Source organism: Macaca mulatta, chromosome 11 (assembly GCF_049350105.2).
Source record: "Macaca mulatta isolate MMU2019108-1 chromosome 11, T2T-MMU8v2.0, whole genome shotgun sequence".
Taxonomy (NCBI): Eukaryota; Metazoa; Chordata; class Mammalia; order Primates; family Cercopithecidae; genus Macaca; species Macaca mulatta.
The window spans coordinates 107112046-107138012 of record NC_133416.1 but is presented as its reverse complement, the minus strand read 5'-3'; the positions used below and the strand labels follow the sequence as shown (position 1 = coordinate 107138012).

At 35.3% G+C, this 25967-nt stretch overlaps 1 protein-coding gene across 7 annotated transcripts in view; it reads left to right on the top strand.

The window, feature by feature from the left end:
* ANKS1B (ankyrin repeat and sterile alpha motif domain containing 1B) overlaps window positions 1-25967 on the top strand; it is a 1294913-nt gene that overhangs the window by 185679 nt on the left and 1083267 nt on the right. For all 7 annotated transcript variants that reach the window (XM_028830273.2, XM_028830270.2, XM_028830269.2 and 4 more), the window contains exons 3-4: window positions 1525-1681; window positions 7171-7467. In XM_028830273.2, the coding sequence (XP_028686106.1) occupies window positions 1525-1681; window positions 7171-7467 (454 nt within the window). The remainder of the gene's footprint in view (window positions 1-1524; window positions 1682-7170; window positions 7468-25967) is intronic.

Sequence of the window (25967 nt, the reverse complement as noted above, 5' to 3'; positions counted from 1 at the left end):
TTGCAGTGAGCTGAGATCCGGCCACTGCACTCCAGCCTGGGTGACAGAGCGAGACTCCGTCTCAAAAAAAAAAAAAAAAAAAAAAAAAATTTCTCAGAAATTATATTATCAGACAATTTAGGACTCCTTGGAACTTTCTAAATATTTCTACAACATATTCTTGTATTTTCTTTTCCATCATGATTTCCTACATTTAGCAATTAAGTCAAATGTTGTGACTTTAGGACACATTCTGTACAGCATGTTTTACCATTTACCATAATTTTGTGTTATGTCATACCTGTTTTTCTTGTGAGCTATCAAAATTCTAACCTTGCTTCTATTCAAATTTCCTCCAATTTTTTTCATTTGTATTTGCATCTAGAGTCTGATTTTATGAAATATTTAAATGTAAATCTTTCTGTTATGTTCACTCTCCACATTAGTGATTTGTTGTATATAAGAAACAACTTTATTATATATTGTAATTACATATATATTTATATGTGTCTGACTAGCATTTCATTTAGTGAGTTAATAGAATTTGCTTCTTAAATGCATCCAAATGAAAATACAGTTTTGTTTAGAATTACTGCTTTTGATTGTTGATGCATATTTTGATATAATGTATGCTAACAATTATTAATTAATTCTAAGGTTGAGTAATGCAGTTCAGAATTTTTACTTTGAAAAGCTGGTGGGGATTAAGTTCACAATTTTTTAGGTAGAATATATTGATTATGTGTTGAAATTTCATTAATGGTGGAACTTATCTTTTCAATGAGTTTCCCTTTTGAAATGTTTTTATGCTTGAAGAAGAAAGGTGAAGGAATACAGAAGTAGGAACAAGACATACTCAAAGTGTGTTGTGCGCCATCACTGAGAAGTTATTAAATTTTTTAAAATTATTTTTTAACCCTGGGCTAGTACTACAGTTAGCTTGTCAGGGTCCCTTACATACTGCACTTTCTTTCTCTTTTACATGCCCCTTAAATCTCTTATTCCAATTCTCTGTAGGAATGATGTGTAGATTTTATAAATGTCTCCTTGGTGTTATAACTTTTTTTTGGTAAACCTAGGAGTACGTTTGTAACTGCAACTTTTCCTTCAAGCTAAGTATCAGATATGGGCTATCTGGAAAGACCTCTTTAAAAAAAATGGGAGTTGGTATCCTCTTCATTTTACTTAACTCATCTAATTAATGAAATAAGTTAAATTTTGCCTATATGAATTCTATTAAGTAGTTTAATTGGTTAGTCAATACACGTGCGCGCTCTCTCTCTCTCTCTCTCTGTGTATGTGTGTGTGTGTGTGTGTGTGTGTGTGTGTGTGTGTGTGTGTGTGAGGCATGGGATGATGGCTTTCCAGGTAAGTAAAATAGCCAAATGTTGAGTATACAAAAACTTTGAAACCCAATTTTATGTCTTAGTACCTTCAGTGATTACTCTAAATTCCCAACCAGCATCTAGTATTGTTTTAAAATTATCTATTTAATGCAATTTGTCTTGCTCAGCCTATTTTTTGTTGTTGTTGTTTCCTTCTTAGGGACATAGTTCTCAAACTACTTCAGTATGAGGCATCAACAAATGTAGCAGACAATAAAGGATATTTTCCTATTCACCTGGCTGCCTGGAAAGGAGATGTGGAAATTGTGAAGATTCTTATTCATCATGGACCATCACATTCCAGGGTCAATGAACAGGTGCACTTGCCAAATGTTTGCTCATGATGTAATTTTTCTAGTTTTACAAAGGCAAAGCAATATTGAAAATGTGATTAATTTTATCTTTACCCTGCTCAAAGGCCTTTCCATTGCTGAATTTCCTAAAAGGAGAAATTTGAAAAATTCTTTGGTGTTTGGATATGATGTGCAGGGACTAAGTTGGGCATTTGTAAAGATACTTTGTTAATGGGAAAATCCTACATAAAGGAAGTAGTTGTAATATTTTTGCCTGTCTTATATAATCAGCCATTTTATAGCCATTGAATATTTAAAGATAGAACAGAATTCATGTTTGTACTGAGAATTAGAATGTTAATACAATTTTCAATGCTAAAACAATGATATGCCTATCATTTGCATAATGCTTTACCATTTACTTAGCACTTTCACAGTTAAGTACTCTGGTGAATCAAAATGTGAAATATAGTATATAAAGTTGCTTGTCACATATTAAGTTAAAATTTTTTGATATGTATATACACACAGAAACACATAGGCCCAGAATAAGTTGAATAAAACACAGCAGCAGTATGATTCTGACAATGTATTTGTAAGTACACAATCTCTATATTACACATAATGGACATATTTTAAAAAGAATACCGTTGTTAGTATTCTAAACAGATAAGACCACAGATTCCAGATAGTAAAATATGGTCCCCTAATACAGTATGATAACAAACATCTTGAGCTCTGCATGCCCCCTACTGTTCCCATTTTGTAAAACTATATTTGAAAACCAGCAGGCAGTCCAACAATTGAATTACAATCACGGCATTAAGCTGCAGTTTGGCAGTTGTCCAATATCAATGCAAGTAGGTAACTTTAGGGCAAACATATCTAATAAAGCACAATTAGCATATTGTTCAAAGGGATGCAGACTTTGCCGGACTTTGAAATTCAGACTGAAGGATAAAAAGTAACAATCGCTGTAAACAGCAAAGGGAAGAAAAATACATATTTTTTCAATGAAAATATATATGCAGTTGTTGAAAGGATTAATCAGGAAAACATTTTATTAATTGGAAAAGTGTCTTATTAAAACTTATCACAATAAAAATTTCCATGTTTACAGGTTACAAAAATGCAGAATTTTTAATAAGAATGCACCCAGTCTTTAAAACATGACAGATATGGCTATCTTTATCATCATACCATGCTAAAAGGAAATTTCTGACAATGCTGTTCTCTTCCTTAGAAAACCAAAAGTTAGATCATTTATGAGATGAGCCATCTGGTGGTTATTCTTAAAATTGTCTGAATACTGCAAAGCAAACCTGAAATAATACAATGGAAAATCAATCCAAGGTTAAACAAGAAGATGTTAGTTTTTACAAACAAGATGATTTTAAATGACATGAAAATAAGAAATAGCATATAGTATTCATTTACATTTGAAAGTGAAAAGTTATTGTATGTTTTAAAGAGAAATGCTTACTTGTTTTTGGTAATGTTGAACAGATCAATTAAATTACAAAAAGTGTCTTTTTAAGGAGACTGTATTCGAAGTTCTTTGCCCACCTCTATTGCTTTGTGTTGTGGTTTCTATTGGCAACAAGTTGAAACTTTCTTATGTTTTTTAATACCATAATTTCAGTATTTTTTTCTTTGAGATATATATATATATATATATATATATATATATATATATATATATATATATATACTCTTTTAATACCGACCATAGTTTTCCCATTCTATGCCATTTCTCCTAAAATTTTTGATGTGGGATTTTTATTTTTATAGATAACTTTTAATTTTAGCTTTCGTTTTTCCTTCTGAATAGGACAGAGTCGTTTTGTTAATTATAAACTTTTATGTATTTAAACAATAAAGAAAATAAATAAACATGGTAATTAACATTTGTTGAGACATAAGGTAAAGCGGGCACTGTTCTAAACACTTTCACCTGTAAAATATTATTTAATTAATTCTCATGATAATCCTTTGAATTGATAATATCACTCCCATTTTATAGTTGAGAAATCATGCTCTGTAAAACTAAACAACTTGTCGAAGGCCACATGTCACTGAGTGACTGAAACTGAGACTGGGACTCAGGACTCTGACTCCAGAGCCCTTTACACAATAGTACGTTGGTATTGTCATCCTAAATCCTATTGCTTAATGGATTGTTTACTGTATGACAGGCATTATGCAAAATACTTCATCCACGTTATCTTACTAAGCCCTAGATTGTTGTTGCTACTATATATATGGAGTTACAGCCTTAGAGAGATAGAGTAAATTGGCCGTAACATCACAGCTACTAAGAAATGCAGCCAATATTTGAACGCAGGTTTTTCTGATCTAAAGCCTGAGCTTTCAACCAGTAATGCATTATGTTATGTTAAAACTATGCATTATAGTCAGGGCTTCATTCTGATTTCTGAAAGTTTTGGTTTCTAATACAGCTTTCTTTAAAAATAATTCTATTCTACATTTTAATATTTAAAGTTTACAAAGTCTTTTTAAAATATGTTGTCTCTTTTGGTTTATAAACTACATTATAAAGTTTATAGGGAAAATAATATTCTCATTATACAGATAAGATGAATTTGGAGAGATCAAGTAATTGACATGCTAACACTTCAACCTAGGTCTTGTTCATCTTTCTAAACAAAGTGGACTCCCCCTGGATTATGGTTTTTATAATTGCCACATCCTTCTTCTCTTTCATCATCTGATTATTTCCTGTTTGCTATTTAAATTTCCTTTAAATTGAAAATTTTCAATTTCTTTAAATTTCATTCATATTTTCCTCCCTTTTACCTTCTCTTCCTCTTTTTGTTTCTTTAACATTCGGGCAAAACCCAGAGGGGCCTTATCTCAAAAACTCATTGCCTTTGCCATTCACCAAAACTCGAATCCAACTCTTGTTAGATATTTTACTCTGAAGCAAGAGCTTTTGGTAAATGGCTTTTGTCAGCCAGTTTTGTTCTATCATCCATTATCTGGAAGGGTCCTAATTTTTCGGAGAATACCCATTTGGTAAAAAAGAAGGAATTAAAAACCTTTAAAGAATATTCTGTGTAGCCATACTAACAATTATTAATCAGTGCCTCATCATAGCCTATTTATTTCAAATTAGATTTTTAGATCACTTGTGAGCATACACAAATACACAATCATGCTCTTGTAAAAGTACCACCATTGTGGCATCCGTTGAAGTGCCAATCCAAGTATGTGTTGATCATGGATAAAATCTGTGAACATTTTCTACTGAGTAGATCTTGAATGATTGAAATATTTTCCCTTGAGATCTGAACAGTGCTAATTAGTGTTATTAGAAAATTTTTCAATTTTGCGCTTGTAATTTCCTAGGCTTGGGGCTCTGGAACAGGAGAGAGGCCTTTGAGGAATCATTATTTCATAATTGGCCTTTCTCTTTTCTCAAAGAGATACTATATTTTGAAAAATAAGATTGAATCTGTTTCAGACCAAGGGGAAATTTGGGTTGGTCAGGAGGTATATATCTGTATCATATTTTCATGGTGTGAAGTAATAAGATTGGCTGTTTTATAATCTTGAGAAGAAAAACAGGTGAGAAGACCAGGGAGTCTAAACCTGTATGTGATCAACGTTTATGAAGAAGTAGATTATAGTAATACTTTCAAACCAAGAATGCCTTCTGACAAATAATGGAAGAAACAGTACCCTCAGCTGGATTCCCCATCTAACAGGTCCTAACTTTTCATTGATTATCTTTAAAGAGTAGATTTTCCCTCTGGGTTTAACCTTCAAATGTTCTCTCTTGATACTTATTTGCAAGGTAAAGTAGTAAGAAGGCCTTTTCTAGTGCTATTTTCCCCTTGTCACTCTACTCCTTTTTAAATTTTCAAATCTTCCTTCTAGACTCTCAACTAACTTACATTGTTCTATCATCCAGGACAAGCTTGAGTTACTTTCTAGAACATTAAGATTTGTTTGGGTCTGAACCCTCTTTGTCCTTTTGTTTTAGTCAGAACATCTGTCTAAACAGCTACTTCCTATTCTTGGTTGGTGTTTTTCTGAGCAAAGTCTTGAGAAATTCTGCTTTCAGATCACTAATTCCCAGCTCTTCTTTGACAATATAGCAACACATGGCAGACAGCATGGTATAGTGGAAAGAGCATTGGTTTTGGATTTGTCAGATATAGATTGCAGAGTATCTTAATTCTACTTGGACATGTAATTTAACCTTTTTGTATTTTAGTTTCCTTGTCCATGAAGTAGATAATTTTAATATAAATTTTGGAGGATTGTTGTAAGAGTTAAGAGACAATAGATAAAGTTTTTAGACACTTAACAAATAGTAGTAGTAATAGTTCTTATTTTGGAAGGTGGTATGTGTGATGGTTAAGAACACCAACTTTGGGTCTTGGCTACTTGTGTTCAAATCCCGGTCCTACCACTAAATGGCTGTACAACGGAAGGCCAGTTATTCAACTATTCAGTGCCTCAGTTTCCTCATCTGTAAAATGGAGATAATGATAATAATAGCTGTCTCATAATGAAGATTAAATGAGTAAACATATATAAAATGCAACTGTGTCTAGAACGTAGTATTAGTTACAATGATAACTCTGATGGTGGCAGCTGCTCTTTCTTTCCAGAACCCTCGTTTAGGGTCATTGCTTTTTTGTTACTAAAATTTCTTGTTCATTTTTCTCCTGACCCTTTCACCACCTGACATACCTATACACCATCTACCTATATTGCTCAACTAGTCTGAAGGGTCCCTCTGCCTTGCAACTGGGTTCAGTTTTCTGTATCTTAACATTTAAAAAAATCTTGATAAATTTCTAGGAAAATCTCATTGATTTTCAACTGAAATACTTATAAGCTGGACATGTAGTAATATGATACTCCTAGTAACTTATCTGGGAATTGGTCTAGGTCCATCCTCACAACCCATGATAATGTTTCAAAAAGATACTTTTATATCTTAGGGCCAGAATCTTCTCATTTTCTTTCCAAAAGAAGCAACGATTTGTAATTACATGGAAAATAAAATGAAACTTAATTTGGGAAAACTTTCTATAAATCTTTTGTTACCAAGAATTTACCTTCTCATCTGTCTTGGAAAGCCAGTCTATTAAAAGTCTGTTATAATTGTTACTGATCTCTCTCATTAATAAATGTCTAAAGATGTGATGCACAGTGCAGACATTACTGTCCATCTGGACCCAGGAGGGCCTCTGACAAACATGGCTAAATCATTTATCATTTTTGGAAGTTGGCATATATGATTTAGGGAAATGTTGGACTTTTTCTATTAAAATGATAAAAATAAAAAAATATTTTTGTTTCAATGAACCCTAGATACTTTTATCAAATATAAAATTCCATTAGGTATACTTATTAAAATGGACAAATTTTAACTTATGTTTTCAAAGCATTGCAGGTTTTAAATTACTGTGTTAAGATTTTGATAACAAACTGAATTTCTGAAAATGTCCCTTTTTAAAAATCTTTGTCTTAAACAGAACAATGAAAATGAAACTGCCCTGCACTGTGCAGCTCAATATGGACACTCAGAAGTAGTTGCTGTTCTCCTAGAAGAGCTCACTGACCCTACCATTAGGAATAGCAAGCTGGAAACACCTTTGGACTTGGCGGCACTCTACGGACGGCTTAGAGTGGTAAAAATGATCATCAGTGCACATCCTAACTTAATGAGCTGCAACACTCGCAAGCACACGCCACTTCACCTTGCTGCACGCAATGGCCACAAAGCAGTCGTGCAGGTGCTGCTGGAGGCAGGAATGGATGTGAGCTGTCAAGTGAGTCTGCTTTTAGCTATGCTTTAAAAGTGATGATGCTGTTGCTTGGCCTTGGGATTCAAATGTGAAAACCTGTATGGAGAAATCTTTTAATCAAATTGTTCACAAGTATTTTTGTAACTACTAAATTCAAGGTACTATACCACCTACTTTTGGGAAATAGGAAGAGCTACAAGGCATAATCTCTAACCTCATTCTAATTTGAGGGCTATATACATGAGAAGTTAGTAGATGGCAGTTGTGTGTGGTATCATTAGTAATTGTTTCCTTTGTCCCAGTATCTAGCACACAGCCTAACATACCATAGGAATCCAGTCAGAGTTTAATGAATGAATGGATCAAAATTCACTTTAACATTGTTGAGTATGTACTTTGTGTTGAGCATGTTGACACATTTAGAATTCAATTCTCACAGCTGTCCTGTGGGATTGAGAACTATTAAATTTCAGTGAAGAGATGAGGAATCAGATTCAAAGATTTAAGAAATTTGCCTAAGGACGCATAGTTGATAAAACTGGAATGTGAATTTGGACTTACTGATTAAAGTCCAGGCCTCTTTCCACTGTAATGTACTGTCTATACATAACTGATGGAGGAATGATCACTATGCCTAAGGGCAATCAGAAAAAAAAATGGAAAAGGTGTGATTTGAGGTGAGCTTTGGAGGAAGAATAGGATTTGGATAAGTTTTGTTTTTCCACAAGAATGGGCAACCTACTTTATAAAGTTTAATTTAATTTAATTTAATATATTTTATTATTGTTATTATTTTTGAGACAGAGTCTTGCTCTGTTGCCCTGGCTAGAGTGCAGTGGTGGGTGGCGTGATGTCAGCTCACTGTAGCCTCCACCTCCTGGGCTCAAGTGATCCTCCTGCCTCAGCCTCCCCAGTAGCTGGTGGGACTGCTGGTACATACCACCATGCCCAGCTAAGTTTTGTATTTTTTGTAGAGATGAGGTCTTGCCCTGTTGCTCAGGCTGGTCTTGAACTCCTGGGATCAAGCAGTCCTTCCACCTTGGTATCCCCAAGTGCTGGGATTATAGGCGTGGGCTATTTGGCCTGGCCACAACCTATTTTTGGTATCCTGTCTTAAGTTAGTACCAACTCCAGGGTAAGTCTTTGTGGTTTTTTTTTGGCCGTTTCCTCCTTTCATGGTTATTTCTTGGCTTCTAAGTTAATGGCAGCATTCTTATCTTCCAGAGACTTTTTTGCTTTCTGTCATATTGTGACTTCCCCTTATTAGTAAGCCATTGATGTGAAACAAACTATCCCAAAACTTAATAGCCTAACACAATTATCGGGGGAACCAGCCCCCAATATTTCAACATAGGTTCTTTTCTATTTTCCCTAAGTGTCAGCCAGTCTGAGAAATAAAGAGAAAGAGTACAAAGAGATAAATTTTACAGCTGGGCCTCTGGGGGTGGCATCACATATTGGAAGGTTCCATGATGCCCCTTGAGCTGCAAAACCAGCAAGCTTTTATTAGGGATTTCAAAAGGAGAGGGGGGTACGAACAAGGAGTGAGTCACAAAGATCACATGCTTGAGAGGGCAATAAAAGATCACAAGGGCAGAGAGGCAGAGCAAGATCACAAGGCCAGGGCAAAATTAGAATTACTGATGAGGTTCCATGTCCCGCTGGGCACGCATTGTCATCGATAAACATCTTAACAGGAAACAGGGTTCGAGAGCAACAACCGGTCTGACTAGAATTCGCCAGGCAGGAATTTTCTAATCCTAGCAAGCCTGAGGGCGCTGCAGGAGACCAGGGCGTGTTTCATACTTTATCTTCAACTGCATAAGACAGACACTCCCAGAGTGGCCATTTAGAGGCCTCCCCCTGGGAATGCATTCATTTCCCAGGGTTATTCCTTGCTGGGAAAAGAATTCAGCAATATTTCTCCTATTTGCTTTCTGCAAAAAGAGAAATATGACTCTGTTCTGCCTGGCCTGGCAGGCAGTCAGACCTTATGGTTATCTCACTTGTTCCGTGAAAATCACTGTTATCCTGTTCCTTTTTAGGATGCCCAGATTTCATATTGTTCAAACACACATGTTTTACAAACAATTTGTGCAGTTAATGCAATCATCACAGGGTCCTGAGGAGACATACATCCTCAGCTTATGAAGATGATGGGATTAAGAGATTAAAGTAAAGACACATAGGAAATTGTAAGAGTATTGACTGGGGAAGTGATAAACGTCCAGGAAATCTTCACAATTTATGTTCAGAGATTGCAGTAAAGACAGGTGTGAGAAATTATAAAAATATTTGGGGACCTAATAAATGTCCATGAAATCTTCACAATTTATTTTCTTCTGCCATGGCTTCAGCCGGTCCCTCTGTTTGGGGTCCCTGACTTCCCGCAACACACAATAACTCTTTATTTAACTTATAATTCTGTGATTGACAGTTTAGTCTAAGCTCAACTGATGGTTCTTCTGGTCTTGGCTGGGTTCTCTTGTGTGTGAAATCAACTGCAAGTCAGTTATGTATTTCTGTTTCAGAGGCTGGCTGGATGTTGTCTAGGGTGATAGGTGAGACTACCACTTGTCTGTCATAATTCGGCAGGTCAGCCTGGGCTCCTTCACATGGCATGCATGGTTCTGAGAGAGAGAACAGAATTGTACAAGGCTTCTTGAGGCCTAGGCTTGGAACTAGCACACCTTCACTTCTGCCATGTTGCTTGGCTGAAGCAAGTCATAAAGGCAACCCATATTCAAGGAGTGGGAAAATAGAGTCTACCTCTGGATTAGAAGAGGGTGTGAATTGTAAAAGGGTGTGAACACCCAGAGGGACTAAATGTGGCAAATTCTGCAAATAATTTACACACTCCAGGTGGAATACATGCTCACAAATGGGGTTATTTTTCCTAGGAATTGTTCAGAGATTGAATCCTGTATTTCCAGAGTTTTCTTTATTGAATTTAGAAAAATCTCAGGCCTTCCAATCTCAGATTTAAGGCTAGCACCCTGAACCTAAGATCTTTTCTCAATTTCTTATTTATTCAACTTTGGCAGCCTCTCAAAAAAGCATAGGATTTTTTTCTAACAGTCATATTAATAAGGAAAAACAGTTTTTCTCCTCAAAATAGTATTGAAAATAAGTAGGTATGCTTACTATTGTAGGTGACTCACAAAGTTATTTTCCTAAAAACTGTTTGATGATAAACTAGATGTTTATTGTGTAAATGTTGAATTTCTCTAATCTAGATGTACTGCTTTCACACTTCTGTAATATTTTTAAATTTGATTGCACAGACTGCAGTATAACCAAGGACTTTCACTCTGACTGAGGTCAGTAAACCTCTTGGCATCCCTGACCAAGATCTTTTCATGTTTTGTACTAGATGACCAGAAGAGAAAGAGTTTAAATTCAATTTTATAAATATATACAATGTGTCCTTTTTTTCTGCACAACACTATATTTTGTGCTTTTGGAGAATAAAAAATCAAAACTATCTCTGCCCCACACTTAGTGGAGGAGACAAAAAATTTGCAAGAATAACTTCCATCCATGATATATAATAAATGCTGAAACAAAGAGCTATGGATCTACGGGTGAGAAAAATATGGATTTTAAGAGGAAGAACATGAGAAGTCATTGATAGAAGTGACATTTGAAGAGGACCTTTGAAAGTCCAACAGGACTTTGAATTTTAGGTGGCATTTAGCTTCCATATGTGCATTATTTGGCTAAAGAGTGTTTTAAAATACTGAATTTGAGTGCTTTTAGATGGGGTAAATGCTTTCCAAGGCTCCGACCTCATTCTACCATTTTATATCATTGCCAGTGTCATTTCTTTAGATTTTCTGCTTGGTCCTCACCACATTTGGATTTGTTACTCACATATCAGAGGAAAGGCAGACAATATGTTTAGATCACTTTGAACACCTAATCAGAAGCATCAGGGGTGATGTCTAAGATGGGCAACTTTTGTGTTGCTATAACCTCTTTCATTGACACTCATTCTAAGAGTTCTAGGAAGTAGAACTGACATCTTTCTATTTAGCCTTAGTTGATATTTTGCTTTTGTTATTGTTGCTTTTTTCATAGAAAACATGTTTTTTTTTTTTTGTTTTTTTGTTTTTTGTCTCATTGCCTTTTTTTGGGGGGGGATGAATATTTAATTTTATTACTCAAATTCATTGTTACCAAGTTTTCCCCATCAGACTCAGTGCAAAATTTTTAAATATCAAGTAGGTTTGTTGATATTCTCACTGGCTGAGAGTGAACAATGTAGCTAGTAACCTTAAATTGTTTCAGTAGATTTAATATTCATTAAACTGCTTTAACTAACCTGTTGGGAATTAGCAGTATTAAAAGTAATCCCATTTGGTAAATTACAGTATTGTTCTTTTAGACTTCAATGACATTCAACTTATTATGACTAAATCTTTAAAATTTATAGATTTTTTTAAGGATCTTGTCCTTTCCTAGCAATTGCATGTGATTTGATTTTATTTTACTTTTTTTTTAAAGTCAGGGTCCTACTCTGCTACCTAGGCTGGAGTGCAGTGGTACAGTCATGCTCACTTCAGCCTAGAACTCCCAAGCTCAAGTGATCCTCCAGCTTCAGCCTCCTGAATAAGTGGGACTATAGGCATGTGCTGATGTGCTCGGCTAATTTTTTTAGTTTTTGTAGAGAAAAGGTCTCACTATGTTGCCCAGGTTGGTCTTGAACTCCTGGACTCAACTGATCTTCCTTTCTTGATCTTCCAAAGTGCTGGGATTACAAATTTGAGCCAGTGCACCCAGCCTACATATGTTTTTAAATGCAGTATTGATGTTAGCATTTGCTCTAGAGGTTTATTTTCTGCATCATTACTCTCTGAGTAATTTTAAATTATAACACATATTTAAAATACTAAGTAGGCCGGGCGCGGTGGCTCAAGCCTGTAATCCCAGCACTTTGGGAGGCCGAGGCGGGCGGATCACAAGGTCAGGAGATCGAGACCACAGTGAAACCCCGTCTCTACTAAAAATACAAAAAATTAGCCGGGCGCGGTTGTGGGCGCCTGTAGTCCCAGGTACTCAGGAGGCTGAGGCAGGAGAATGGCGGGAACCCGGGAGGCGGAGCTTGCAGTGAGCCGAGATCGCGCCACTGCACTCCAGCCTGGGCAACAGCGTGAGACTCCGTCTCAAAAAAAAATAAATAAATAAATAAAAATAAATAAAATAAATAAATAAATAAATAAAATACTAAGTAATACTTTGGGCAAATTTCATATCATATTTACTTATAAACCCTTTAGTCTTTAAATGTTTTTAGTAAAGAGAATCAGTCAAAGTAAGATATTAAGAAAGTAGGGTTGAATGGGCAATTTTCTCTTGAAGTTAGCAATTATTTTTATGGATTTTGAACTTGATTTTGGGTTGCCAGGTAGCGATAGTGCCATATCATGCTAGTGCTTTCATTGTGTGAGTTTCTTATAAGTTTCTCTCGTCAAAACTTGAAAAGTTAAAGAACTAGTACAACCTTAAGCCAATTAGACTTTATGTGACTACTAAAGTAAAATGACAGAAAGTTAATAATAAAGAGTACAAGTTTCCATGCTAAGACCTGTTAAGATGCAAAACTGAATTAGATACAGTTTTTGCTCTCAAAGGCTTATAGTGGCACCAGAAATAAGATATGTGCATAAGCAAGAATTATCCATTATAATCCATTTACTCTCTGATTTCCCTAGATGATAATTTCACGACATCTCTCTTGCAACACTTCAACACCTCCTTCTCTATCATCCCTCTCTGATCATGATACTGCTTTTATTTCACTGAGGAAACCACAAGCAATCACAAATTTCCACCAGCACATCTGCCAGCGTACCTGTGTCTGCTTTCCTCCCTGGTGCTTTAAATGAACCTTTTAGGTTTGTATCTACGGCTAATTCCTCTCTACTTATTCATTGGATCCTATCCTTTCTTGTCTACTTGGGAACTCTGACAAATATTTTGTCTTTAATACCATAAGTTTTTTCTTTCTCAACTGTACTATTTCCATAAGGATGCAAAGATATAGTATTTCTCATCTTTTAAAAACTCTCTTGATCTCACATTTCCTTCTCCTTACCATCCCCTTTCTCTGACCCCTTTATAGCAATGTATTTGGAAAGGCTTGTTTTTACTCATTGTTCCCAATTCCTTTCCTCCATTCTCTCTTGAAGCCACTCTAACTCCCTCACTCTTTTAAAAGTCCTTGTTTTTGCCTTTGTCAAGTTGTCTAATGACTGACATACTTTTAGATCCAACAGTCAATTCCTGCTTCTCCTCTTACTTGATTCATCATTAGCACTGACAAAGTCAATATCTGTCTCTTCTTTGAACCACTGTTTTCTTTTGACCTCTGAGATACCACTGTCTTTTGGTTTTCATTTAGTTCACTGGTGACTTCTTGAAGAAGCTGGGGGAAGTATGTTTGATGCTGTAAGTTAGCCTGGGGATCTCTGCTCCACGTGTCTATTATCTTCCTCCTGGGACTAGGCAGGGGGGCATTGACTGTACACAAGAGAGTAAACTCAACCATGCAAGCACAGTTTCGGCCTCTGCTTGCATCATGTTGGTTACCATCCATTGGCTAAATCAGGTTGCAAAACCAAGCCTCAAAGAGGTAGAGAAATATCCTCAACTTATATAAGTGGAAAGAACTGCAAAGTCATATGGCAAAGAGCATATAAAAGGAGAGGCCAATAATGTAATCTATCATGTCACTATTCCATAGTTAACTGCCCTCATCTTCTTGCTTTCTAAGCATCAGAGTGTCCCAGGGCTTAGTACTCAAACATCTTTTCTTCTCTGTCTATACCTACTTCCTCATTGACCTCATCCAATCTCTTGGGTTCCAATATCATCTTTATCTGATAATTACCAAGTCTATTTCTTCATCTCAGACTCCACCCTAACTCTCAATTTGTGTATGTAATTGCCTAATGGACGTATCTATCAGATGACTAATAGGCTTCTGAAACTCAGCATTTCCAAAGCTGAAAATGTAGCATCTGTACCCCTTTCTTCAAAAATTTCCATATCACCTGGTCTTTCCCATTTTGTCAAAAGGCGGTGCCATCCTTCTAGTTGTTTGACCCAGAATTTTACAGTTTCTTTCAGATTTTACATTCAGTTCTTCAGCAATCCTAGTGGTTCTGTGCTCAAACTGTATCTAGAATTTCACTACTTTACATTATCTTCAAGATTAACACCATAGTCCAAGACCTAATCATCTCTTGCCTCCTGATAGTTTTCATCCCTTTTTTTTTTTTGGCTTCTGTATTGTCTGCTTAGGTTGCCACAGCAAAATATTATAGACTGAGTGGCTTAAGCAACGGAAATTTATTTTCTCACAGTTCTGGAGGCTAGAAAGTCCAAGATCAAGTTCCGGCCAGTTCAGTTCCTGGGCGAGGGCTCTCTTCCTGGCTTGTTAGATGGCTGCCTTCTTGTTACATCCTCACATGGCCTTTCTTCTGTGCATGAATGGAGAGAGAGTTCTCTGATGTTTCCTCTTTCTCTTATAAGGACACCAGTTCCATTGGATTAGGGCCACACCCTTATGACCTGATTTAACCTTAACTACTTCCAGAAAGGCCATATATCCAAATACAATCACACTGGAGGTTAGGGCCTTAGCATGTGAGTTTTGGGGTACACAGATACAGTCCATAACATACTCCCTTCAGTCTATTTTCAGCCAAACAGCCAGAAGTGATCCCATTCAGTCAGGTAATTTCATTTTCCTGCTCAAAAACACTTCTATTGGTTTTCCATTTCACTCAGAGCAAAAGCCAGAGTCCTTATAGTGTCTGATACGGTTTTATATTACTTAGTTTCACTGTCTCTCTAAAGCTACCACCTACTCTTCTTTGCCCTTCTTCACTTAGCTTCATCCACAGTGACCTTGTTGTTCTTGTTGGGACACATTATGTACACTCCTACCTCCAGGCCTCTGCCTTACTAACCCTTATGCCTTTCTTCCCCCTACTTTCCTCAGGTGTCTTCTCCAATGTCACCTTAGTAGGGAGGCCTTTCTTTACTTATCTTACTCACTACCTAAGCAACTCCCTTTCTTTCACTTTTAACTGAACCCTGGCTTCCCTGTCAGGATACCCTAGCCCCTCCTGCCTTCTCATGCCATGCTACCAGGCACTATGCTCCAAGAGGAAGAAAATTTGTTTCCTGCTCTCATGGAGTTATAGACTAGTAGGGATGACAGAAGATAAGCACATAAACCACATAAAAATGACAAATTGCAGCGAGTGCTATAATGGAAACAAATTGGGTGCTGTGATTGAAACGGAAGGGTCAGAGAGGTCTCTCTGGATGTGCTCCTTAAATGGGGCTAATTTTCTAAGAGGCTAGCCTCAGAGGAGTAAGAGATGAAGCCATGAGATAGAAGGGCTTATAAGAAACAGAATGTAGGGAGAGAGAAGAGGCTGATTAAAGAATATTCAGGGAGTTTCCGGAAAAAGAGGTCTGTAAAGAAGCAGTTATGAGGGGAATGCCAAGACAGCACAATTTATCATATATTTATTGAGTGCCTACTATGTGCCAGAGGATACAGCAGGAACGAAACTAGGCAAAAATTGTGCCTAAAAGAGGGAAGATGACTCTTCATAAAGTGTGGAATAAAGAAAAGTAAGATAGGGGATAGAAGCTTGAAGTGAAAGCAGGTTCACAGGAAGTTTCTTTGGTTGTTTGTTTTGTTTTTAAATAGTAGAACAGTATATATGTTTATGGAGAAAGATTGCCTTGAAGATGCAAGAGGCAGAGATGATCAAAATTCAAGAAGAAACAGAAAGTGGTAGAATAAAGAGCACAAGTGGAGAATTAGTGTTAATGAAGAGAAGGATAATTCCTTTGATATGAAGTGAAGGAAGAGAGAATGAGTAAAGACCAAGACTTGAAGTCCCCAGTTTAATAGAGGGAGGTTTCTTCTTTTGAATAGGAACAATGGTATTCTTAATTATTTGAAGACATGCCTTATTTCTCTCATGCCATTTTCCTCCCAGTTTAAACATCCTTATAACCTTTATTCTTGACACGATGTTTTTCTGGGTCCTTTATTCTTTGGCACTCTCTTCTCTGGACACATTGTATTCTGTCATTGGTCCTAAAAGTTAGATACCCACAGTTGAACCTACTCCTCTAGATATGATCTAGCTAATGCAAAAGAACTGCTGCCTTCCAACTTGTTCAGACATCATATGTTTGTTGACAAATGCTAAGTTGAGTTGTTATCTTTTAAGATTTTTTTTTTTTCATTCCAAGAGGTGCCCACATGGCTAAGTACCAAACAGGGTACTAGGGAATTTTACTTCTGAGTTAAATGCCATTCTAGTTGTTTTTTCTTCATCTCCAGTAAGGTTATCTGTATTCACCAGTTGTCACAGTAGTTGTGGGTCTTGCTTCTCACAGTTTTATGCTATCTGTGCTATTTTCTGTACTGATCGTCACCACAATCTTTATTGCTTTATTGCTTATCATCAGTGTTATCTTTATTTTCTCCTTAAATCAGGAATTGGTCTTCCTTTATCTCGTCATTCTCTTTTGCAGGCTTCAGGAGGATTATGGTTGGAGTGCTAAATTTGGAAGGGGGAACCAGTGCAGCTAAGCTCTGACATCTTTGCCTCCCTTTTCCATCTGCTGTTTTGGCACTCTGGTAGAATAGATAACCTAAAAACGACTTTAAAACAACCTAAAAATGACTTTAAAACCTAAGTTTTGGATAAAATATAACAAACATCCTTTTAAATGCACAACTGAGCTTCCATGGAAGTCACAGAAATATATAACGCCAAAAAGAAGGGAAACTGAAACCCAGGGCTGTAAACATGAACGTCATCTTCTCTCCCTTTTTCCTGCGACTTATCTTGTTTTTCTCAGCTTTGGTGCTACCGAGGCTTGACTTTAATAGACGTTTCTAATCAATGAGAGAATTTCTTTTGCTTTCATCAACAATTCAGTTATTGATGTTAACATATATATCATTTCAGTACTTTTTGCACGGCTGTTTTCATCACTGTGTTCAGAAGTTTGTCTTTTTTCCCCCCTAAAAGGTGCTGAGATGTTATGAGTGCTTTATGTGTGGTTACTGGAGAAGTTTTGAAATGTCACTGTGTTATAAACTGCATGATTATCTGTTTTGGAAATTTTGTTTGTTTAAAATGATTACTTTAAATAAAATGGAGAATTTCGATCCATAAGAAAAGCAGGACTGAAATCTCCAGGGATAGGAGCCGTTGGTTTCACGTAGTTGAATGTTGTTTTTTTGTAGACTTTCTACTTTCTTATAAAATGTTTTGGACTAAATATTTCACAAGAATAGAATTTTTCAAGGTCTGGCCGGTTATGGGTTGTAGATTTGGGGCAGAATGCTGGGATGTACAGAATAGTGCTCATTTTAGTGAGAATATTAGATAATTAGACATGGACTCTGTCTAGGGTGTGATAAGCCACAGGGCACTTTTTTTTTTTTTTAAATCTTACTTTACACCTTGGCAAAATATTCTTAAATTTTTCTGATCTCTGATGAAAAGAAAGAAATTATTACATAATTAATCTATATTTTGAAAAGTCCATGGGTTTGACATATTTAAATTCTGTACACTATGTGATAACATTGTGATAGCAGTAAATAGTTCTTGGTACCACTGTTTACCTTAGAATTATAAGACCAATCCATTCCATTTGACAGTTCTCGTGTTCTCTTACCAAAGAAGCTAATTACAACAACCTTGAATTTGTAAAAACGGATTCATTTTTACAGGCTAAAAATATGTTTATCATCTACTAACCTTTTCTATTTTTATTGAAGAATTCTGTGTCTTCTTATTGTATGAAAACATTAGTTCTACTTAACATAGCATTTTTATCTTGGAATAATGTAAAGGATATACATGTATGTAATTAATATTAACATAATTGAGGTTACTTTTAAAAATAGGTTTTCTAATTGCTTTTTTAATAGAAATATTATTGATAATACTTGTCATTACTTTATAGTTTAATAAAACACTTAAAAAATCTTATTTGTTGTATGTTTATCTTATTTAACCTTCCTAATAACTGTATTAGGTTTTTAAAATTTGTGTTTTATTTTTAATTTTTCCCACACAACATGGATGTATCTGTTAGGTTTTTAATATTTTTCTCATAGGATATATGAATTTTCAGAGATATAAAGTGATTTTCCCAAGCTATTAAAAGCCAAACTGCCACTGAAACCCAGGTTTGCTACATCTGCTTTTTGCAGAAAGAGATTTGTTGATTTATGGTGGAGATTATGTATTTTCATTGTCTGGAATATAATAGTTCCCCCCACCCCCTGCCACCCATCCAACCTTTATCTGAGGTTTAGTTTTCTGTAGTTTCAGATGCTTGCAGTCAACCACGGTCTGAAAACATTAAATGGACAATTATAGAAATAAACAACTTATAAGTTTTAAATTGCATGCTATTCTGAGTAGCATGATGAAACCTCTCACCATCGTACTTTGTCCTGCCTGGGACATGAATCATCCCTTTGTCCAGCATCTCTGTGCTGTAGACACTACTCGCCTATTGGTAGCCCTCTTGGTTATCAGATCGACTGTTCTGGTATTGCACTGCTTGGGTTCAAGTCACCCATATTTTACTTAATAATGGCCCCAAAGCACAAGAGTAGTGATGCTGACAATTTGAATATTCCAAAGAGAAGCTGTGAAGTGCTTCCTCTAAGTGAAAAGGTGAAAGTTCTTGACCTACTAAAGAAAAGAAAAACTTGTACGCAGAGGTTGCTAAGATCTATGGTAAGAATGAATCCTCTATCTGAAGTTGAGAAGAAAGAAAAAGAAATTTGTACTAGTTTTGCTGTTGCGCCTCAAACTGCAGAAGTTACAGCTATAGTGCACAGTAAGTGCTTAGTTAAGATGGAAAAGGCCTTAAATTTGTTGATGGAAGACATGAACAGAAATGAATTCTGATGGATGACATTCGGGTTCAGCACTATCCTTGGTCTTAGACATCCACTGGGATGCTTGGAATATATTCCCTGTATATAAGGTGGGACCCTTTCAGTGTCTACAGTGTGCATCATCCTTTATCAAAGTACCTGGGAAACCAAATCAGTGCCGAAAGTAGACACTACTATATTTTTAAATATTTGTTTAGATTTAGCCTCATATTAACTGTTCTCTTTATTTATCATTACTTCTTGCATCTCAGTTCCTTTTCTGAATTATATCCTATAGAAGTTCTTTCAGTAAGAGCCTTAAGTAACCATTCATTTTTAGTCTGTCTGAAAGTGTTTTTATTTTACTCTCATTCTTAGAAGGTAGTTTGGCTGAATGTAGAATGCTAGGTTGATAGTTTTTTTTCTCTTGTCACATGAAGGCATTATACTTTCTTCTGACTACATTTTTGTTGAGAAGTCAGCTATTGATATAATTATTACTTCTTTTTAGGCATTTTTTTCCCTCAGGGTGTTTTAAAGTTATTATCTTAGTAGTTTTGTAGTTTTACTGTGATATGTCCAGGATGTATTCTTTTCATTTATCTTTCTTGCTGGTCCTGGAACTTAGTGTCTTATTAATTACGTAAAGTTCTTAGCCACTGACTATTATTTACCTCTATCTTCTTCTTCTAAAACTCTGATTAGACATATATTGAATCCTCTTATTTTATTCCGTCTTTCATATTTTCTATCTCATATTTCTTTTTTACCTTCTTTGCTTATTTGTTTCTGTAACCATTTAAAAAATCTTAAATGTAAAATTTTTGTGGGTACATAGTAGGTGTGTATATTTATGGGGTACATGAGATATTTTGGTACACGTATGCAATGTACAATAATCACATCATGGGAAATTGAGTATCCATCCCCTCAAGCATTTATCTTTTGTGTTACAAACAATTTTATTGTTTTATTTTTAAACGTACAGTTGAATACTTATTGATCATAGTGCCCCTGTGTGCTATCAAATACTAGGTCTTATTCATTCTTTCTATTTTTTGTACCATTTAACCATTCCCACCTCCCTCTAACCTCTGTGCTCCCATTACCCTTCCCAGCCTCTGGTAACCATCCTTCTTTCTCTATGAGTTCAATTGTTTTGATTTTTAGATCCCACAAACAACTGAGAACATGTGATGTTTGTGTGTCTGAGCCTGGCTTATTTCACTTAATGTAATGATTTCCAGTTCCATCCATGTTGTTGCAAATGACAGAATCTTATTCTTTTTGTGTGGCTGTATAGTACTCCAAGAAAATGTGTGTGTGTGTGTGTATACCACATTTTCTTTATCCTTTCTTCTGTTGATGGACACTTAGATTGCTTCCAAATCTTGGCCATTGTGAAGAGTGCCACAACAAACATGAGATTGTAAATATCTCTTCAAAATACTGATTTCCTTTCTTTGGGGTAGGTATCTAGCAGTGGGATTGCTGGATCGTTTGGTAGCTCTATTTTTAGTTTCTTGAGGAACCTCCAAACTGTTCTTCATAGTGGTTGTACTAATTTACATTCCCACCTACAGTATATGAGGATTCCCTTGTTTTCATATCCTCACCAGCATTTGTTATTGCTTAACATTTGGATAAAAGCCATTTTAACTGGGGTGAGGTGATATTTCATTGTAGTTTTAATTTGCATTTCTCTGATGATCAATGATGCTGAGCACCTTTTCATATAGCTGTTTGCCATTTGTGTGTCTTCTTTTGAGAAATGTCTATTCAAATGTTTTGCCAGTATTTCAATTGGATTACTAGATGTTTTCCTATAAAGTTTTTTTGTTCCTTATATATTCTGGTTATTAATCCCTTGTCAGATGAGTAGTTTGCAAATATTTTCTCCCATTCTGTGGGTTGTCTCTTCACTTTGTTGATTGTTTCTTTTGCTGTGCAGAAGCTTTTTAACTTAATATGATCCCATTTGTCCATTTTTACTTTGGTTCTTTGTGCTTGTGGAGTATTACTCAAGAAATCTTTGCTGAGACTAATGTCCTGGAGATTTTTCTCAAAGTTTTTCTGTAGCAGTTTCAGAGTTTGAAGTCTTAGATTTAAATCTTTAATCCATTTTGATTTGAGTTTTGTATATTGTGAGAGGTAGGAGTCTAGTTTCATTGTTCTGCATATGGATATTCAGTTTTACCAGCACCATTTATTGAGACTGTCTTTTTACCAGTGTATGTTCTTGGCTCTTTTGTCAAAAATGAGTTCACTGTAGGTGTGTGGATTTTTTTCTAGATTTTCTATTTTGTTCCATTGGTCTATGTGTCTGATTTTATGCCAGTACCATTCTGATTTGGTTACTATAGCTCTGTAGTATAATTTGAAGTCACGTAATATTATTCCTTCAGTTTTATTCTTTTTGCTCAGGTCTGCTTTGGCTATTCTGGGTCTTTGGTGATTCTGTATAAATATTGGGATTGTTTTTCCATTCTGTGAAAAATGTCATTGGTATTTTGATAGGTATTGCATTGAATCTGTAGATTGCTTTGGTTAGTTTGGACATTTTAACAATATTGATTCTTCCAGTTCATGGACATGGAATATCTTTCCATTTTTGGTGTCCTCTTCAATCTCTTTCATCAGTATTTTACAGTTTTCATTGTAGAGATTTTTCACTTCTTTGATTAATTCCTAGGTGTTTAGTTTTATGTGTGGCTACTGTAAATGGGATTTAAAAAATTTTCTTTTTCGCATTGTTTACTGTTGGCATATAGAAATGCTGCTGATTTTTGTATGTTAATTTTGTATCCTGCAACATTGCTACATTTGTTTATCAGTTCTAATAGTTTTTCAGTGGAGTCTTTAGGTTTTTCCAAATATAAGATTGTATTATCTGCAAACAAGGATAATTTGACTTCTTCCTTTCCAATTTGGATGCCCTTTATGTCTTTCTCTTGTTTAATTGCTCTAGCTAGGATTTCCAGTTCTATTTTGAGTAACAGTGGTGAAAGTGGGCATTCTTGTTGTATTCCAGATCTTAGAGGAAAGGCTTTTGGTTTTCCCCCATGCAGTATGGTACTAGCCGTGAGTCTGTCATATATGGCTTTTATTACATTGAGGTGTTTTGAGTATTTTTTTTTAATTAGGAAGGGATGTTTGACTTCATCAAATATGTTTTCAGTGTTAGTTGAAATGATCATGTTTTTTGTCCTTCATTCTGTTGATACAGAGTATCACATTGATTGATTTGCATATGTTGAACCATCCTTGCATCGCAGGGATAAATCCTACTTTGTTGTTGAATTTGGTTTGCTTATGTTTTGTTAAGGATTTTTACATCAATAGCAATTAGAGATATTGGTCTATAGTTTTCTTTTTTTGATGTGTCTTTGGGTTTAGTATCAGATTAATACTGGTCTTGTAGAATGGGTTTGTAAGTATTCCATCTTCCTCTGTTTTTCAGAACAGTTTGAGTAGGATTGGTATTAGTGTTTTAAATGTTTGGTAGAATTCATCAGCAGAGTCATCTGTCCTGCAGTTTTCTTTACTGGGAGACTTTTTATTATGGCTTTGATCTTGTTACTTGTTATTGATCTGTTCAGGCTTTGGAATTCTTAATGGTTCAATTTTAGTAGGTTGTATGTATCTAGGAATTTATCCATTTCTTCTAGATTTTTCAGTTTGTTGGTATACAGTTGTTCATATCAGCCACTAATGGATCCTTTGAATTTCTGTGATATTAGTTGTAATGTCTCCTTTTTCATTTCTGATTTCATTTATTTGGGTCTTCTCTCTCGTCTTAGTCTGGCTAAAGGATTGTCAATTGTGTTGTTCTTTTAAAAACAAGAACTTTTTGTTTCATTGATATGTTGTCTTTTTTTTAATCATTTCAAATTCATTTATGTCTACTCTGATCCTTATTATTTCCTTTCTTCTCTTAATTTTGCATTCAGCTTACCCTTGCTTTTTAAATTCTTTAAGATGCATTATTAGATTATTTGAAGTTTTTCCTCCTTTTTGATGTAGGCACTGATGGCTATAAAGTTTCCTCTTAGTACTGCTTTTGCTGTATCCCATAGGTTTTGGTATGCTGTGTTTCCATGATCTTATTTCAAGGAATTTTAAAATTTTCTTTCTAATTTCTTCATTGACCCACTTATTCAGGAGCATATTGTTTAATTTTCATCTGTTCATATAGTTTCCAAAATTTCTCTTGTTATTGATTTATAGTTTTATTCCACTGTGGTCAGGGATGATGCTTGATATTTTTTCATTTTTAAAAAATGTTTAAAAATTTGTTTTGTGACCTAACACATAGTCTGTCCTTGAGAATGATCCATGTGCTGAGGAGAAGAATGTGTATTTTGCAGCCGTCAGATAAAATGTTCTATTTTTTCTAAAGTGCAGATTAAGGCCAATGTTTATTTGCTGGTTTTCTGTCTGGAAAATCTATCCAATGCTGAAAGTGGGGAGTTGAAGTCTCCGGCTATTATTGTATGTAGGTCTATCTTTCTCTTTAGCACTAATCATATTTGCTTTATATATCTGGGTACTCCAGTGTTTGGTGCATATATATTTACAATTGTAATATCCTCTTGCTGAATTGACCCCTTTGTCATTATATAATGACCTTCTTTGTCTTTTCCTACAATTTTTGTCTTAAAATCTATTTTGCCTAATATACGTATAGCTACTCCTGCGGTTTTTTGTTTTTTGTTGACATGGAGTATCTTTTTACATCCATTTATTTTTAATCTGTGTATATCCTTACAGGTAACATGTACTTCCTGAGGGCATCAGATCATTGGGTTTTGTTTTTTCATCTATTCAGCCACTCTGTGTCTTTTGATTGGAGAGTTTACTCCATATACATTTAATGTTATCGTTGATAAGTAAGGACTTACTCCTGTCATTTTGTTATTTTTCTCTCTCTCTTTTCTTGGCAGTCTGTTCTTCCTTCTTTCCTTTCCTCCTGTCTTCCTTTTCGTGAAGGTGATTTTCTTTGGCAGTAGGCTTTAATTTCATGCTTTTTAATTTTTTTTGTGTACCCATTGTATGTTTTTTTATTTGAAGGTACCATGAGGCTTGCAAATACTGCCTTATAGCCCATTACTTTAAACTGATGACAACACTGATTGCATAAACTAACAAACAAACACAGAAAAAGAAAACTAATAAAAACTATACACTTTAACTTTGTCACCCAACTTTTTAACTTTTTGTTGTTTCTCTTTATGTCTTTTTGTTGTTTCTCTTATGTCTTTCAAGACACACATTCTCTGTGTCTTGAAAATTTGTTGTAGTCATTATTAATTTTTGGTTCATTGTTTAATGTTTCTACTTAAGATAAAAGTAGTTTTCAAACCATCATTACAGTGTTATTCCGGGTTTTCTGTGGCCTATTACCAATGAGTTTTGCACCTTCAAATGATTTCTTATTGCTTATTAACATCCTTTTCTTTCAGATTGAAGAACTCCCTTTAGCATTTCTTGTAAGACAGCTCTGGTGTTGATGAAATCTCTCAGATTTTGCTCGTCTGGGAAGGTCTTTATTTCTCTTTCATGCTTGAAGGATATTTTTGCCAGGTATACCATTTTAGGGTAAAAGTTTTCTTCTTTCAGCACTTTAAATATGTCATGCCACTCTCCTGACCTGTAAGATTTCCATTGAAAAGTCTGCTGCCAGATATATTGGAGCTCCATTGTATGTTATTTGCTTATTTTCTCTTACTGCTTTTAGGATTATTTATTTATCTTTGACCTTTGGGAGTTTGATTCTTAAATGCCTTGAAGTAGTCTTCTTTGGTTTAAATCTGCTTGGTGCTCTATAACCTTCTTGTCCTTGAATGTTAATATCTTTCTTTAGGTTTGGGAAGTTCTCCAATATTATCCCTTTGAATAAACCTTATACCCCTAACTCTTTCTCAACCTCCTCTTTAAGGCCGGTAACTTTTAGATTTGCCCTTTTGAGACTGTTTTCTAGATCTTGAAAGCAGGTTTCATTGCTTTGTATTCTTTTTTTATTTTCTCTTCTCTTTTTTTATTTTCTCTCTTCTGAGAAGAGAGAATCTCTTCTCAGATTCTCGTTTTCAGACAAGATCGGGCGCATTCAGGGTGGTATGGCCACAGACTCTGAGTGTGTTTTCAAATACCCGTCTTCAAGCTCATTAATTTTTTCTTCTGGACTAATTCTGCTCTTAAGAGACTCTAATGCATTCTTCATTACATCAATTGCAATTTTCAACTCTAGAATTTTTGCTTGATTTTTTAAAATTATTTCATTCTCTTTGTTAAATTTATCTGATAGAATTCTGAATTCCTTCTGTGTGTTATCTTGAATTTCTTTGAGTTTCCTCAAAACAGCTATTTTAAACCCTCTGTCTGAAATAGCATATATCTATTTTTTCTCCAGAACTTGTCCCTGGTGCCTTATGTAGTTCATTTGGTGAGGTCATGTTTTCTTGGATGGTCTTGATGCTTATAGATATTCATCAGTATTTGTGCATTGAAGAGTTAGATATTGACTGTAGTCTTAACAGTCTGGGCTTGTTTGTATCTGTCCTTCTTAGGAAGACTTTCC